General features: G+C 36.1%; 2 protein-coding genes across 9 annotated transcripts; one reads left to right on the forward strand and one right to left on the reverse strand.

Moving 5' to 3' along the window:
* The first annotated feature begins 1,132 nt into the window (after positions 1 to 1,132).
* LOC18446481 (ChaC-like family protein) lies at positions 1,133 to 9,389 on the forward strand. Of its 2 annotated transcripts, XM_006856593.4 has the most exons (9): positions 1,133 to 1,708; positions 1,843 to 1,919; positions 3,591 to 3,644; positions 7,258 to 7,314; positions 7,422 to 7,462; positions 7,539 to 7,610; positions 7,706 to 7,785; positions 7,917 to 8,009; positions 9,058 to 9,389. In XM_006856593.4, the coding sequence occupies exons 1-8, from the start codon at positions 1,600 to 1,602 to the stop codon at positions 7,991 to 7,993; spliced, it is 567 nt and encodes a 188-aa protein (XP_006856655.1). In that variant the 5' UTR covers positions 1,133 to 1,599; the 3' UTR covers positions 7,994 to 8,009; positions 9,058 to 9,389. The 2 variants fall into 2 exon arrangements, with proteins under 2 accessions (XP_006856655.1, XP_011627908.1); XM_011629606.3 differs by lacking the exon at positions 7,706 to 7,785.
* LOC18446474 (uncharacterized) lies at positions 7,876 to 17,671 on the reverse strand. 7 transcript variants are annotated; one of them, XM_088865294.1, is made up of 7 exons: positions 17,465 to 17,671; positions 15,192 to 15,285; positions 14,554 to 14,626; positions 14,149 to 14,242; positions 8,823 to 8,939; positions 8,686 to 8,737; positions 7,876 to 8,526 (listed from the first exon to the last, which is right to left on the reverse strand). In XM_088865294.1, the coding sequence occupies exons 3-7, from the start codon at positions 14,606 to 14,608 to the stop codon at positions 8,116 to 8,118; spliced, it is 729 nt and encodes a 242-aa protein (XP_088721420.1). In that variant the 5' UTR covers positions 14,609 to 14,626; positions 15,192 to 15,285; positions 17,465 to 17,671; the 3' UTR covers positions 7,876 to 8,115. The 7 variants fall into 7 exon arrangements, with proteins under 7 accessions (XP_088721420.1, XP_088721419.1, XP_088721422.1 ...); XM_088865293.1 differs by having other exon boundaries at positions 15,188 to 15,285; XM_088865296.1 differs by having other exon boundaries at positions 15,192 to 15,294.
* Positions 17,672 to 18,457: the final 786 nt, after the last annotated feature.

Genomic DNA, 18,457 nt, shown 5'->3' on the forward strand with positions numbered 1-18,457 from the left:
TTTCTTTGTAAAAGTTGCATCTGGTAGAAAGAGAATATAACACACATGGAAAAGTAAGATGCAAAAACACAGAGAAAAAGATGAGTTTTTTTTAGTCTTTGGGTGGGTATTCTAGAGCTTGTAATCTCTTGTATTCTCCATACGAGCATAATGTTTTTCTGATTAGTGGAAAAGAACTTTGCTGCCCCGTGGACAAACCACGTAAATCTTTGTATCTCTCTTCTTTTATTTTTCATTTACTTATTTTTACAAAACCTTAGTTTTTATCTTCTACATTTCTTGAAGTAGACTAGCTAGAATATACACATGTCTTCAAATGGGAGAATGTTAGCATGAAGCCATGTTGTAAGGGATTTTGCATGAATCCTTGTCTCCTTATTTTAAGGTACTTGATGTATTTTATTATCTAATGATATCTTTAGTTTAGAAAGATCCTATTACACTGGAAAGGAAAATTAAGGTGATTTGAATTGAGATACATTAGAATCCTTTTCGTGGGAAACTAAATCCCATATTTTAAGAAATCCAAATAAAATTAGGAATGGGAGAGAGGGGTCACATGGATAGTCTTTGAAAGTAAAAATAAAAAGAGAGGATGAGTTCTTGTAGTGCTTTTGGTGGATGTTCTAAAAAAAAAAAGATTTTATTTTAGGGCTTGTGAGAAGGCCTTGTATTCGACATGCAGGATTTTTTTTAATTAGTGGGAGAGATTTTTGCTGTCCTGCTCGTGAATAGAAGCAATTTGCCGAACTATAAAAATCTTGGTGTTTTTCTCTTTTATCTTCTACTCTAATTTTTTTTTTCTTTCTGTTTTACATTTTTTCCAAACTTTGGTTTTTATCCTCTACATTACTAAGAATACATTTTATATAGGAAAAGTGAATAAAGATCTAATTTATTTTTAATGCAAGGAGATCACAGTCACTCTTGTTCGTCAAATTCAAATCGGGTGGTTGTGAATGTGTCATATACTAGACTCAAAGTTCAATTTCTCTAATTTTGTATCACACTCCAAATTATCCAATTTGACACTGAATGTCAAGTAGCAATTGTGACCTCCTTGTATAAAAAATAAATAGTTTCATTGCGTACTATTCTCTTTGTATAAGGCAACAATTTTGCTTGTAGAGAATGGGGTTGGGTTATGATGGTAGCACCACTTGTGCCCTAGCTAAGTTTTAGGGTTCCATTATCATCAAGCATACTATTAAAAAAAAAAAAAGAAAAAAGAAAAGAAGAAGAAGGATAGAGGCTCGTCATCCCCAACTGAATCCCAAAAAAAAAAAAAAAACAATATTACTTGTAAAAATAAAGTTGCAACCGTCCAATTAAATTGAACTTGCAAACATATTTCTTGCGAGTTTGCAAACCGTCCCTTCCTATAAAGATTCCGGCCCTTTTAACATTGTCCGGGGCACTTCCCAAAAAAACCAAGAGCCGCTGGACGGGGGTATTGGGGTTGAACCAGCCGTTTGCATTGGAGCGGCTCCTTCTTCCAATCCCAAGCCTTCTACCTGCGCCAGACCACACAGCACATAACTACTCAGTTCACGCCCACTTTATACTGCAAACCACGCGGGTCCAGAGAAAAGGAAGATAATGGTTTTGTGGGTTTTTGGTTACGGGTCTCTAATTTGGAAATCAGGGTTCGATTACAAGGAGCGCCTGGTCGGATTTATTAGAGGTTATCGCAGAGTCTTTTATCAAGGTGTCTCTCTTTTTCTTTTACTTTATTTATAATCTGTTCTCTCTCATAAATGTGATTATTCGCTCTGATTTGTATTGCTTTATTATTCTCTCCATCAATATGTGATTATATGAATATGTGATGCTCTGTTCCAGGGAGTACAGACCATAGGGGAACACCTTCCCATCCGGGCAGAACAGTCACATTGGAGCCCCATGACGGGGAGCTCTGTGTAAGCACCCTGAAACCCAACTCTCTCTCTCTCTCTCTCGCTCTCTTTCGCTCTCTTCCCCTCCATTTGTATATCATTCTTCAATTTCTTTCTTCGCATTGCATTTGATATATCAAGAAAATAGAAGCGGTTCAAGATGTGAAATGGGATCTTTCTTTTGTGATCTCAAAAGTAAAAAATTGGGTTTTGTTTTAAGTACTAAGAAACTGATTATTGTCATCAGATATCGGGGTCTTGAGGTTTGTTTTAATTTTAGTAGAGCATTATTTGTGTCTGGATTTAGTGGGTATGCAAATGATTACGTTACCAATTACTTGTTGCGATTGGTTAAGGCATGCACAACTCAGGTTGAAATGCTATTTGTTTTATATTAGCAATTAGTCCATTTCACCAATTAGCTGGCATTCTTATTGCTTATTTTGTGTTAATGAAGACATTGTGGTGGTGAATTAGTGATATAGCTTTTGATCCTTGTAGAAGTTCTTGTTAGGTGAGAGAAACATTCATATATGTAGAAAATGGTTCTCGTCTTGTTATGATTTTTGAGTGTTTTTTTTTTTATGATAGGTATGATTCTTGTTTACATATGTTTGTGCTTTCAAACTATTCGTGCAAGATGGATAATATTTTGTTGGATCGGCTGTTCATGTGAGGAGCCACAAATGGAAAAGGGTCCTTGCTTCAATCATGAACTTTTCTTAAACAGCATATATTTTTACTGCTTTTGAATATTATTGCTTTTGGCATTGTTTCCTTTCTCTTTAGTAGCCTACACTGAATTTTTTCTATGTTGGCATTTGCTCATATTGATTTCTATACACCTACATAGAGACATCCAACTTCTGTATGCCTGCATGGTACTAGTCTTTCCTTTGTTGGCTTCATAAGGAGGTAGAACTTAAACCCATCTTTTCTGAGATCTTTAATGATGCTTAATAGTAGCAAGCGATGCAGGGGAAGCAACTTGATTAATTCATTGCTCTCCGACTGCAATATCATTCTGCTTTCTTTCATGGGAGCACTCCATTTAATTCAAATGTGTTATTATCCATCTCACTCTTGAAGTAGAAATCCAAATGCAGCATCTCTAGACCATTTCCAAATATTATGACCTATTTATGTCCCGAAGCAAGTGAATAAAATTTTGGGTTAAACTGTCTATTAGTGCTCTATCGGCTTTTGTCAAAATCTTGGTGACCCATTGCTCTCCATTGGCAACATGGCGTCATGGTGGTCATGATTTCTTGTGAAAGGATGATGCTTTGGCTGCTTAGCATTGCTTTCAGCACTTATTTACTTAATCCAGCCAATATCTTCTGATGCTAGATTTATGCAGTGGCATTGATGTGAACAAATGATTGAGTATTGAAATTCTGATGGTATTTACATTTATTGGTCTAACTGAAATTCTTGAGATATGAAATATTTGTTAGTACTACTTATCGAGGTTCAGAGAAATGAAGCAATGGTTACATAATGAAGTGATCTACTTAGTCCTTCTTTCCTTTCATATCAACTTCCTCATCTATATGCTTTTCATTTTATGGCATGATATTTACTTCTCATAATTTGTATATCACTTTTTCTTTTGTCTCATTTGATTCGAACATGTTGCTAGTCTTTAGACTGGTTCATATATCAACAGAATACATTTGTCTTTGCAATTTGCAGTGGGGGGTCGCGTATAAAGTTTCTGGAGAAGAGAATGAACAAATAGCTCTGTCGGTAAGAATAACTTCAAGAAAGATAATGGTTCTGGAAATTATTTTAAATGTCTTAGTTCAATATTTAGGTAATGTTACTATGTGACCATGACATATTTTGATTGAAAATGTTACATTTTTTTATTGAAAATGGCAGTCTATTTTAAATTAATGCTTGGGTCTGTTAATGTTGATTGGACACCATTATTTAGGATTATTTTGTATAAGATATTTTTTGGTTATTTTGTGATACTCATTTACTAGGAGAGTGAAAAATAATTTTGCATAGTATGATTATACAAACCACAATCTAACACCAGTTTCAAGGCCTCGTGTTTTGATCCCCTCAGTTATTGGTGGAACTATAAAATGCCACTTTTGAATGTGGGAGGAAACTTGGTATTTTCCCTTTTCACCCCACTCACATAATGTCGGGTTTTGGATGTCCGTTGACTTCTACTGAGCTTTTAAAATGGCATCTAATCAAATGTTTCCAACCACATGTCTGTCCATATTCAACATGCAGACCCAACCAAACCCAAGTGGGTTTGCGATGACATCCAAATTGGCCCAGCCAGAGGACCCAAATGGAGTAGCCGATGGAGAAGGCTGCCTTGCCAACTGCAAAATAGAGGGAATGCAATGTCTCAAGGTTGATTAATGTTTTATAAATTTTCTTAGACCAACTGTTTGTAGAAGAATTATCAATTGGGAAGGCCATACCAAGTGTAATGCAGATAATGGAATGCCTTAAAGGTTGACTATCATTTCAAACGGAAAATCTGGTGTCTTGGAGTTAGATAACCATAAACTTAGGTAAAATGTCAAGCGGTGAACACCTGTCACAAGAATCAAATGGTACCCTATTCCTTGAGATAACATCCGGTAGGTCCCTAGAAATAGAGTGAATTAAGGGCAAACTATGTGGGGTGTTTTGTAGTTTTACACAAAATCAAAGTCCATCTTTTTAGGATAGAGAGAGCTACCAGGTGTGAGAGAGATAGAGGCATTGTGGATGAATATAGATATGAACTATTTTCCTAGATTTGTGGGAAGAGTGATGTGTAGAGAGTGGGATACATTTTAGGTGATATCCTTTTCCTAACATCTCTCACTCTCTCTTTCAATAATCTATCTCTAGTACGTTCTATTTAGTGTAATTTAGATGAAACTCCCCCATTTGAAGGAATCTTGATGGAGGGAAAAATTATATTTGTTCTCTATTTTTATTCTATTTTTTTTATAATGTTGACCTTTAATCATAAAAAGAGGAGTACAAAGAGCTAGGCGATCCACAAAGCGGATGCTCTAGGATTGAAATAAAATAAAAGTGCAGAATTAAAAAGCCTTCTTTTGGAAGGTTACAAACAAGAAAGCAACCCCAAAAAAGATGCCAATTCAAAAAGTCCTGCTAGGTTCCGCCCATTGATGCCGCTTCTTTAGCTAGAGTGTCTGCTACCTGGTTTCCTTCCCTCCAGGTATGCTTCCATAAGATGCACATATCCTTGCATAGGTAGTCAATCTCATCAAAATAGTGAGTCAGGAACCAAGGTGGGGTTATTGGAAATATCTTGGGTCGATGATCTAGGAGATTGAAGAGATTGAGGAAAATGTCTCACATAGAATTAGAGCTAGGTGGGCGAAGTTGAGATGTGCATCTTGAGTTTTGAAACTGAAAGGAAAGTTCTCCAGGACAATTGTAAGATCAACCATGCTTTATGGTACATAATGTTGGGTGGTCAAGAAACAACATACCCATTGGACGAGTATAGCTGAGATAAAGATGTCGAAATTATGAGTGACAAGACAAGAAATGATAGAATTCAAAATGAATACATTTGAGGAAATTTAGGTATGGCTTTAATAGGTGATAAGATGTGGGAAAGTAGACTTAGGTGGGTTGATTATGTGCAGCATAAGCCTAATACAACCCCAGTTACGAGGTGCAATTTGGTTCAAGTAGAAGGCTCTAAAAAGGAAAAAGGGAGGTTCAAAAGGATATGAATGGAAGTAATGAAAAAATATATGGTGACTTCTGATCTTATTGATGGTATGGCCCTTACTAGTACAGAATAGTGAAATAGGATTCATGTAGACGGCCCCAAATAGTTGGGATAAGGCATGGATGACAATGATGATGATGATAACATCTTTGAATTACGAGAATGAAAATAGCATATTATTTTTGGTAAAAAGTGTGATTGAAATGCTCGTAAGACAAACCGCACGGTAATTGTGAGCGGAGAATTTGGATGGCCCTATTCAAAGACCTTTATGCTTGCAAGCTAATTTCCTCAAAGTCTCTTCTTAGGGTTGTCAATTAGGTCGGATCGACTAGACTTGGTCAAGGTATGGACCCACCTATGCATCCAATGAATTGGGTCCCAAATGGGCAAAGCCGAACCCCTTTTTGTGTGGGTCCAGGTCTGTGCTCAGATTTGGACTAATGGGGTTTGGTCTGGGTCCATACATGTTTGGATCGACCGGACTAATTTTTCTTTTGTTTTCTTTTTCTTTTGGTTTTTGATTTTCTGCTTTTGGGGTCTATACGACTCGGCCTACTCTACTCAAACTCAGCCGAGTTACCAGGCTCTGTCCAGGGCTGAGAATTTAGCCCAAGTCAAGTTAAAAATCATTGCCTAACGACCCTAACCCCATCTGTCACATTGCATCCCCACCAAAGTAACTTCCTTTCAACTCAGGCTGTTGTAATCATGGTACATGTTCCCCTATGGAAGCATACCTTGTTCTTTTGCCACAAGAATAGTGATGTGTCCCCCACATCTCTGTTTTTTCTCGTTGACGAAGTCGAGTAGTGAGTAGATGCTCCCTGTAATTTCATTGTCATATTTCAGTCCTCATATTCAATCATTTGATCATTCCCCTTCCCCCCAATTCATTAATCATGATTCCAAACTTTGATAGCTGGTTTCAAAGGTTTGAGGATGCATATAAAATTAAATTCCATAAAACATTTGTCCCCATTTTAATTTTTTTTGTTTATAATATTCGTCTCATTTTATATGTTAGTGCAGTGTTTTAAAGCCTGTGACCTGGATTGGGAATCCCTGATGCAGATTTAATTCAGCGATGTGGCATTCCCAGTGTGTCCCGACCTCGGAATCCCCCAATATTAACATTTTATAAAAAAATTTGCTGACTTTTCACTGATTTAGGCATTCCAGATTGCTGATCCGGCTGATTCAGATGGATATAGTGGGTAATCCAACCAAAACCGTACTCTGGGTTTTAAAAACTATGTTAGGGTGTTGTTAGCTGGCCTTGCTAGTTTGGTGGCACATTGGAAGATATGCTTCACAGGGGGAATGACTATGCCAATTGACTTAAAAAAGTCTTAAAGCTGAAGCTAGTTTGTTCCTTAGAAAGTCTGTATACCTCACAAAATCTTGTCAAATATGAAACCGCTCTGGAAATTTATTATCAAAGTGCCGAGGCTCTCTGTTTGTGAGGTTCCATTTTTGATGAATTTAGTACTGCATGCTATGCGATAGCTGGATCTTGTGTTTGTCACAGAGCACAACATTTGCATCCAGCTTTGAACTCAACATGTTCTTTATTTATTTTGCATATTTGTTTCCTTCATGTGGTTATTATGTACTCTGGTGCAAGTGCAGTATCTTGAAGTAAGGGAAAAGCAGTATGACGATAAGGCCTATCTTGATTTCTATACTGTAAGTCCGGATTTCCAAAGATTCTTCATCCGTTAAACAATGAAAGTTTGAGTAGTATACGTCGTTCACAAGAATGCTTATTCAAAGTTAAAAGACGCTTATTTCAGGATCCATCATCTTCGGTTCCTGCAGTCAGAGGAGTATTAGTGTGAGCAAACAAGCCCCATTCTTTGGCATTTCCTTTCGTGTGAAAAACTGGCCTGACCCTAGGATCCATTGTGCAGATACATTGCCTCGCCTGACAAGAGGCTCAATAAGAACTATCTAGGCCTAGCATCTCTGGAGGAAATAGCGAAGTATGTATCTCCTTTTCTTTGTTAACATAATGTAATCCACTCACATCAGTGTTCACAATCCCAACTCTCTCTCTCTCTCTCTCTCTCTGGTGCAGCCAAATTATTAGTTCCCAGGGCCCTTCTGGCCCCAACAGAGACTATCTGTTTGAGCTGGAAAGCGCCCTCCTTCAGCTAGGTAAGGTCCTTTCAGCTCTCAATATGCTTACATGACCGCAGTATATTCCCACCTTTTTTTTTTCTGAGAATTGTTTACATTCTCTTCTTCTTGTTTGCCTTTATTTTATGGTTTCTTTTTTGGATTTGCAGGATGCAAAGATGCCCATGTCATGGATCTTGCGGCCATTGTACGAGAAATTCTCTCAAAGAAAGAAACAAATTCATGATGAGCATCTGCTGCAGGTTTTTTAATTTCGAAGGCCTTTACCAAAATAAAGTCAAAAGCTATCTTTATGTGTACTGTTATTTTACAAAATCTAGGGCACAATTACAAGCCAAAGGATCCTCGTCATCCTTCTTCATTGTCATAATCCTCATCCTCCTCAAATGTTTTGTCGAAGTGAACAAGCTGAGATGTGTCAATACCAATTTCGGGGAGAGACCATCCTGGATACTCCACATGGTTATCGTCCTGCGTTATTTGCTTGCCTGTAGTGTGCTCATTCACGTGCATGTTAAGATCAAAGTTAATTCCAGTAGGGCTAGTTGTGTTGCTGGCTATGTTTTCCTTTCTTTCAGTTTCATCTTCCAATATTACTCCTTCGCCACATGGTTTGTCATGCTCAGTCGACACAGTTACATCATCCTCGCAATTTTCAATGTCGATGCGGTCTCTGCCACTAACCCTGCCTCTGCCTCTACCCCTACCCCTGCCTCTACCACCCCTCCCACGACCCCTTCTGCTCATTAGATGGATCCCCTGCCATAATAGTTTGTTATTGTACTGTTTTATAAGCAAACACGAGAGGGTAGAAATAGAACCACCATTTCTTTTCAAAGGTTTATTTGGTTTTAAACCCATAACCTCAAATATAAAGGAATGAACTTGTTGAATTAATTAGAGAGGAACTTTACTCACCGCCTTTGCCCTCTTCACTTCATCAGTTTCGACATCTTCCTCTAGGTTCTTCCTGTAAGTCTGAAAGAATTTAGGAGATTCATACTTATTAAAATAAAAAGGAGAGAGAAGAAAGATATGGTCGCTCCTTGAATTACCTCCGCCTTAATATGCTTCTGTCATCACCAATGCCTTCAGACCCACCCAAATCTGGTACCTTTTGCACTATGTCTCTTAAGAAATCAAACACATTGTATCTTTGCACACAATGCTTTCTGAAATCAATGAAAAATTCAATAGTAAGTCTTAAAATATTAGTGCTAATCAGAATAACAATAATCAAAGTTGCAACTTTATTTATTTATTTAAAAGCTTTTTCATTCTTTTTTGCAGGTAATGGTCTATAATTGCAGAATATTTTTGCATCTATCAAGGTTTCCCTGATTTTGGGAAATGAGAGCTCAATATCAAGCAATGAAATGTGGGTTCTACATTATTTTACTATTGAAATTATCAGTGAATGTTAACCAATAACTTCTCATTTGGTTCATGATTCAAATATAACACAAGTGCAATGGATGCACCATCTGCTTCTATTGTGTTATCATGCACCTCAGTATTTTCGGAGTGATACAGACATTTGATTGCACAGTGCATTGATTGTCAAAATCTATTTCGACAATGTTAATTGACTTCTGCTTTAAGCAATTGGTCTCTTGTCTAAACCTGTTATATATTTGATACGCTTTGATTCTTTGATCTATAGCATTTCTTATGGGGGAATGAAAAAATTGGCAAGGGGACAGCGTCTCGAAGATCCCATCAACATGAGACAAAACAGTCATTTTCAATTGTTAATCCCCAAGTTGTGAGTTTTGATGGTGATGGGGATGCTCAGTATGCAGGCTTTGGTGAGCTATTTGGGGCATGCTCTGAGACAAGTATTAGAAGCTATGGATACCAATGGTTAATCTTATCTTCTCATTCTACCAAGGAAAATAGCTATTGCTGCTCAGCAGTGAGTACACAGCATGTGAAGGGAAAGAAGGGGATTAAACAAAATGCATAGCTGACAATGAATTTAAGAAACAGAGAAAAGATGTTCCTCTCTTGAGAAAAGGTTTGGCATATATCAATGGACACATATATCGACATGAAATCGGTTCGACTTTCACTTGACATAGCATTGACTGATTAGAAAGGGTTCAATGGCCTGGATAATTGAATTTGAAGCCCTTTGGACAGTTCAACTTATAACTAAACAATAAATGGCTAAACATTGTGCATGTTCACTCAACAAAATAAGAAATATTGACTGCTACAATGAAGCTGAGAGAAGCCTGCAGTAATTTTGGTGGCAACTGCCAGAACAATATCCAACATGCAGTCGCTAAAGGAAGCAATTGGATTTTCATTTACAAAATATATGAAGATTAACTAGCAACCCAACAACTTTGAAATTTCACTTTGCATTGGTTATACATTAGAAATCAAAGCAAATCCAATAAAAACCTTGAACCACATGACTTGAAGCATTTCTAGTTACATTTTATACCATTGAACTTGTTAAGTGGACTATGAATCTAAAACAGTTCAAAGTGGGCAAGGATTACCAGTTTGGAATGTTATTAATAAAGAGTAGAACGGGAAAACAATATTCATGCAGTGACCCTAAATAGTTGGGATAAGGCTCAATGATAATAATAATGATTAATATTGCACATGAATGTCTAGTTGGGATAAGGCTCAATGATAATAATAATGATTAATATTGCACATGAATGTCTAGTTGGGATAAGGCTCAATGATAATAATAATGATTAATATTGCACATGAATGTCTGGTTCTCAAACGTGGTTTTAGTCACAACAAATCCAAGCTATTTTGGGCTTTCTAGAAGTGAACTGCTTTTAGGTTTTTCTTGTTTGGGAAAGAATGCAGTGAAAATGATAGTTACATTGAGACTTGGACCTCAATGAATATGTGGCATCCCTCTCAACAAGCAATATAGCACATCAAAATGTATATTGTGATTTACCTTTCATGCAGGAACGTTTCCTTTATTGGATGATTAAGCGAGAACTATGATTTCATGTCCTGAATGAGTGGAGTGGACCTTGGTTCTCTCTCTCTCTCTCTCTCTCTCTATATATATATATATATATATATAATTTCATGCAACGGTTTTATAATAGTATAATACAACCACACTTCTAGAAAACCATGCTTGTATCATATATACCACCCAAGAAATTGCACATACCCTTCTCTTCATCCCAATAGTCAATTTTGAAAAAAATAAAATTCAATTTACATCATATATATGATTAAAAGGAGTACCTTCCAACAGCAAATCTGGACCATCCATTTTACAAATTTCAAGATCTAGGCCTTTACGAACTCCAAACCATTTTTTTTTTCTTTTTCAACATTGTTCATCTAATGATAAATTGATAACAAAGCTATCTTAGAATTTTGAAAAGAAAAAAACCTTTCTAAAGCCTAAATCTAAGCACCTTAACAAAATGGATGGCTTATGTTGAATTGGGCTAAAATAACACTTTCTAAGGTGCATTTTCATTATTTTTTTTGTTGTGATTGTTTGATGGAATGAAAAGAGTGAACATTTAAAAATTGGGATCCAACAAATGGCACTAAGATGATTTTTGAAGGTTGTTGTATTATGTTATTATATACAACCATTGCATGAAATCATTCCCCATACATATATATATATATATATATATATATATATATATATATATATATATATATATATATATATATATATATATATATAAGAAAAAATTGAGATTAACCCACTAGCTCATATGTTCATATGAGTCCAACGGCTCAGATTGAATCTGGACCGATCTGACAATCATGGATGTTCGGTAGTGTTTGAATCTTTTATTTTTTTTTCTACAAATCCAAATTACTTGAAATTTTAAACGTGTGTTTATAAAAAAAAAAGAATCTTCGAAAAATATTTTACATAAAATAATTTGACCAAAATACCCCCAAAAAGTTTTGGGGGTATTTTTGTCATTTTATTTTTTACAAATAATTTTTTGTTATATTTTTATTAGGTGCGTCTAGATGAGAAGAACACACACCTAAAATTTCAAGTGATTTGTATTTGTAGGTGCGCCAATCATGTTCATCAAGCTTTGATTGCTTCCAATTTTAATAAATTGGAGCATATGTGCTCCCCAAAAACTAATCTTCTATAATAACCCCAAATTATGTAAAAATATAACGGGACACTAAATGAGCTTAACCCTAGGATCCTTGAAATGAGCTTAACCCTAGGGTTAACTTGAAACTTAACCCTAAGATCCTTGAGAGCTCCTAACTGATTTGCAAATGAGCTTTCGAGAGGTTTTCCAACTGATTTTTGGGCGATTTTGCAAAAGATGTTCTGTTTGAAAGCAGGTTCAATCATTTGGTTTTACGGGTTTGAGCATCAAATTGAAGGAGCAAGAGCCTGCCATTACTTTTCCACCATTGCCTCCTCTCTCTTTGACCCTCTAAATAGAAGTCATTTTGTAGAATTATAATTGTCTTGAAAAACCAGTCTAGATCTGAGAGATACAAAACAATTGGGCTTGTTCTTTTTAAGGGATTGGAAAAAGGGATAAGGCTATGAGGCAGGGAAGTGAAGAGAGAGAGAGAGGGGGAGGGCCAAATGTTGAGAGAGAGATGATGGGGAGGGAAAGACCCAGTATCGTTTTTCAATTTTTGAGGCAAAGGTCTAAAATGCCCTTGTACAGAAGCTTTGAGTTCTAATAACATGTGGGCAATGGAAGTAAAAAAGTGGTTCACAAGAATTCTAAGTTGAACTCAAGTTTTTTGGGGGGTTGTTAAACATAGAAAATCCCATATATATACATATATATATATATAGAAATTGAGTGGGACCTTGATTCTTACCACAATGAAAGCAACCGAATTAAAGTTGCTTCAATTGATCAGTCTATAATGAGAATTAGCAGAGCTAATGTTCAACCAATATTTTACATGTTATGCATAAAGCGGAACAAATTTCAAAGCCACGAGCAAACACATGATATGAATTAGTAGTTCACAACCACAATGGAATTTACTTAGGGAGAACCAATAAGAAATAACAAATCAAGCATATACGATGTGCCAATGGCAACCTGGTCAAAGCTAGTCCATTAATCAGTATGCAGTCATGCCACATCTTGTCCATTAATCAGTATTCAGTAATGCCGAATGCTTAATAATGCATGTGGCAACCCTGGTCAAAGCCTCATGAGGGTTACCAATATCTTCCGCAAAACAACAGACATGATGGAGAAGGATATGATCTCAATTATGAACTCTATTAAAGCATATAATTTAAGATCTTAATTTGATCAGGTTGGTCAGTGAGTGCCACAGACAGTCAAAAGCATAACAATTGCAGAATATTGCAAGATCCATTCCCATAACTTCCTCAAGAGGGAAAAGTGGTAATTCAGGAAGGGCAGGAATGGGTGGTGTATTCAGGAATACTGAAGCATATTAGAAACACGACGATGACTGTTGTTGAAGGTTGGGCACTACTAATGGTGCTAAAGTTGATTCAGCACCTGAGGACCTCCTACTCAGTGGAGGGGGACTTCTTAAATTCTCCATCCCTGGTTTTGGAGCATGTGTTTGAAGAAATCAATGAAGTGAGCAGTTCCATGAGCTTTTCTACCCAACACATGGAGGATACTATAGCAGATATCCTTGCTAAGGAGTGTTCTAATCGTTCAAACAGCCACTCCCTGAATAGAACAAGGTATTCCTCCTAAATCCATCAGAGTCTTGCATTTTGGGTGATGTAATACAGGTAAAATGTTTTCAAATATCTATTTGTCCTTCTTTCTCATGCCTCTTTCTTTCCCCTCTTTCTCCCCTAATCTTCTTTCTCCCTTCACTCTCTCCTCATTATTCTCAACAAAAGTTTGGAATGAAACAACCTTTTGCGGCTACCACAGCTTGTGAGTACCACAATTTTTAGTAACTATACAATATTATACATAGTAGTCACTTTCCTCACAAAAAGAGAAGAAGAGAGAGAACAAGAAAGGTACCATGGTCCTCAATGTAGGTATTCACTTCCATTCAGAAAAATGTAGAACCATAGAAACATATGAACCTCGTTATAATGCAACTCAAAAATGGATGTTTTCACATAATTGTCATTGTGCAAGCTCTCTTGCTATTGTCCCTATCATATTCCAAGGTCCAATGGATTCATAACTATTAATTATTTATTAAAACAGTAACTACTCATTAATTATTAAAGCATAGGACAAGAAACCAAAAATTACACTTTGTTAATGCGGTGATCCATAGAAAGTATAAGTGCACTAATATCTACTGTTCAAAAAAGAAGTTAACTATGAAACATAAGATGAATTATTTTTGGGTTTGTACAAATGCAGGTTCTAATCAAGTTCAAATTAACAATCACAAGATCACACTTACAGGTGCAAAGAGTTCATAGTTTTCGCTCCTTTTTGGAGAGTTATTTCATATGTCCTGCCACAAAGATCTTGCAAAAATAACTCCAAAGCTTTAGCTGCATGTAGAACACATTGAAGAAGTTATCATGCTAGACCGGAAATCATAATTGGAATTCCAGTAAAAAAAATCATCTAAGATTTTCATCATCATTATCAGAGCCTTATCCTAACTATTTGGGGTCGGCTACACGAATCCTTTTCCACCATTTTGCTCGATCAAAGGCCATAACCTCAATAAGACCATAAGTCCGTATATCTTTTCTCACTACAACTATCTATGTCCGTTTGGGCCAAAAAAAAAAATTTCATTTCAGATGCTAAAGCAAAATATGAATGTGATAAAACAAAAAAGTATTTTGCCACTCACATACTAAAACAGGCACTGCCAATGCAATCTTCCCAATATCCTCATCTGCTTGCATGATCTTCTTAATTCGAGACTGCAATAGACATATGCACAAAAGTTACCACAACACCACTGATATTCAGAATTACAACCTAACCAACTGCATAAATTCCAGCAGAACAATCCAGATTATTAGAATAAATGGAAAGATTTGTAAGAAATCCTTCGAGAAAATCTCTCTAAAGTCAGACATATTCTCTATGCTTTGAAAAAGCCAAAACGTGTTCAATGGATACTAAAATAATTCGTTCCAAGGCTAAGAAAGGAAAAAAAAAATGCTCTACTAATTATAAATTATTTCTATACAATCCCATAGCTTCTCCACAGTCAACCAATTCTCCTTTTTTATTTTGCATATCATGAACCAACCAAAAAAGTCAAGAAAGATTACTCCCAGGTACATCTATGTGTTTCTATTAAAAACTTATTTGGTTGTTTTCTTCTATCCATTTGATGGATGACCTTTACATGCTAGACAAATGAAACATGTTCATATAAAAAATTTGCCAAAGTTACAGCATTTCAAATACCTAATGATAACCAGAATTAGCACGAAAAATCAAGCAGAATCCATAGAAATTCATAAGTTAGTTACCCACAAATACGGCTTTCTGACGAGCTGGGTATGACAACAGCTTGAAAAATTATGTGATTTATACCCCGACAATTCTACACAGGTGAATGTGACGATTCCTGAAGCAGCTAACATACAAAGAAAGTTTTACCACTCGAAAAATAGTTTTACCACTCAAAAAATAAATGTCACCCGCATTATGTTAACAGGACAAATACGACAAGCAATAATTTGTAGGTAAGAAAGCTCAAACTACCAAACCATAATTCTATAATCCTCTCAATGTAACACATTTCAGAGGTATGTACCTGGAATATAATATAACATTTCATAAGGAAACACATTTCAGAGGCATGTACCCAGAATATAGTACACAATTTACAGGTGAGGTACCATATAAGCTAAACTGTACGAAGGCTTATCTGATATGTCAAATTTATGGCAAAGATGGAAAGCACGTGAGAAGAGTGGAACAACAAAAACTGAACAGAAAAAAGTTCGAAATTTCTGAAAGTCAATATCCTTTGGAGTGGAAGCATGATAGCTTTTAAAAACTTTTAAAATCTTTTTATCCAGAATGAATCAATAACTGGAGAAGTAGACTTTTGGTACTGCAAATTAAAAGACTCTCAAAGCAAGCCAGATGAAGAGCAGGAGGCATGGACAGGACCTGCATGAAGAGCAGGCAGCTCAGCACAGGCCGGGGAACTCAAGAAGCTCGAGTGATGAAACGAAAATAACTGTGCCTGTGTGAGGGTTTAAGGAACCATAATCAATGAATGAAAAATACCCCTCCCTCCACTATTCTGAGAAGCCTTATGTCTGATACAAAAAATCCAACCTCAGAATCTGTAAGGCTCCATTTCAATTGGTAGATGGTATATGCCCAAATTTCCACTTTCACCTGCTAATTTTTCTTGATGTTTGAAGCTCTGAACACGAGCTGCAGTTTTCTGTGTCCTAATAGTATATCCTAGAGCACCGAAAAACATTGCATGGCTGATCACAGCTACTTTAGTTTGCAAGACTTGATTATCCGGTTTGAGATTCAATCATTTACTGGCCAGCAGTATAGTACCTAACTATACTCTAGACACATCTTTTGAATACACTCAAGAAGCATCTAAAGTTCTTTCCTAATTAATCAAACCAAGGTCTATAACCTCATCCATAGTAGAAATTAATATCCATTACATCTTCAAGCTTATGATTCAATAAGCCAAACCTAGAATATAAAAGCGATATTATGCATGTGAGTGTGTGCATAGATCATGGGCTGCTAATGTCAATATGAACATCAATATTGCAGAAAGTTAACTGGGACCAAGGGAGCTTCAGATGGGGAGTGTTAGGGCCTCTTAGTTACAATGGGACAGGCATTACTTGCCTTTGCTCTTTAGTTTGTTGTATAGTAAGCAACAGTCTCAAATGTCTTTGGTAGCCCCAGGGTGAAGTCAAGCCCTTCACAAGGAATGCATTGCTTACTGGTAACAGTTGGTAAGCAGTTTCCACTTGTTGAAATTATTTGAGTATAAAAATCCTTAGAAGCTCTCTTTAGCTGTTAATGATCTAGTTCAAGGTATCCAAACATGATGATATGGGTCTATCAAGTCTCAACCACCCTCAAATGAAACGTTTGATAGCCTAAATGAATTTGTATGCCTTTGCTCATTCTGTATAGGCCTGAATCATAATAATAAAATCGTAATTACAGTGAAGAAGTACAAGATGATGAAACCATAAATACTATCTGAGTACAAAGTGGTCTATTTGTCAAGTTGGGCAGACGTATAAAGAATAATTTTCATCAATATTCAATGTGAGAGAAAATATAAGGAAGGGGAGGAAGCTCATTCTCATTTGAGTAGGCCCTCGAAATGATCTAATTGTCAACCACCATCTCCTAGACAGAAGAAGTACCCATAAATTCAATAAGAAATCCCCATAAAAATTCCTCCCAATTTCAACAATAACTAAATTTTAATGAAAACACACTAGTCATCAACATGGAAAAACAAAAATATCAGTTCTACCTACGCCAAAAAGAGATGAGCTATTTGACCAGAGGCTACAATTCACACCAACAGCTCCTTATGTTAGCCCCACACATCAACAGAACAAGGAATAATCAAACCCAGGCAACAAAACAACCAGTATACACTAATATAATGACCTAGATATCAGATCAAGTATGAAAAATTATGAACAAGGCAAGATTTTACAAAGGCCAAATAAAACCCTAGAAATGGCAGGACAAAGCGCAAATAGGCTCAAATTGAAGGGAATTCAAAGCTATACTGCAGGGAAACGAGTGTCGAGCTTCTTCCTCATGGCTTTTGGAGAAATCACCCCATTTCGTGACACAATTCTGATCGATGTAATAAAGTAGCAGAAAGCTCCCAGGTTTTCATGTCTTTGAACGGATCTCTGATTTCGCCTGAATTCCCTGTAACAGTAACCCCTCCATATCCCCCGTCTTTCGGATCCTCAAGCAAGGGCTGCTGCGTCTATTTTTATTTGTTCGGTGAAGCCCCAAATTTTTTTTTTTTTAAATCATGAAAGTAACTCCTCTTTCCGCTTTCGAAATGTGAAAATGTACCCTTGCTTTATTCCAAGGGAAATTGGCAAGTAAAACCCTCCTGATTCCTTATATTCCAAAGAAAGTGAGTAATGTAGTAAACGAGCTTGGGCAGTTATTAGCATGGTTTTATAATTAACTAATATTGATTGGATTCATATCATCTGTGGGGCAGGTGTACTTTGCTAGTATTTATTGAGCATCTCATCGCTTTAAAATGAGTTGAAAATGACAAAAATCGATAGAAATAGGGAAATGGAGTAGAAGGACTGTTGTTTTTTATTATTATTTATTTTAAAAGTACCCTAACTTTTGATTTATTAGAAAAAAAGTACATAATTTTCTAAACCTCATCTATACCATTTTTTCAAAGAAAGTGAGATACATAGTAACCGAACTTGGGCTTGAGTGGTTAACAGGTAACATTTAGCAGTGTTATATCTTAAGTTTGATTCCTACATGTGAACTACTTTAAAAAAAAAAAAAGGATTTTTTTTTTTAAAAGTAATTCAGCGGTAGAAATCAATCGTAAGATAATATCACCTTATCTTATTTAGAGTTTTTTAATATGAAAAAAAACTCTAAAGAATAAATTAATAGAATTTTGTGGACTGACATTTTCTAAGCATGAAAATGAATGAAGGTAGTCCTGGATTTTCTAAAATAACTTACGACTATCTTGCATCAATGAATTAGTTACCCAGTAGTGTATA

This window comes from Amborella trichopoda, chromosome 4, assembly GCF_054954075.1.
Source record: "Amborella trichopoda isolate Santa Cruz 75 chromosome 4, AtrichopodaSantaCruz75HAP2 v2.0, whole genome shotgun sequence".
Lineage (NCBI taxonomy): Eukaryota > Viridiplantae > Streptophyta > Magnoliopsida > Amborellales > Amborellaceae > Amborella > Amborella trichopoda.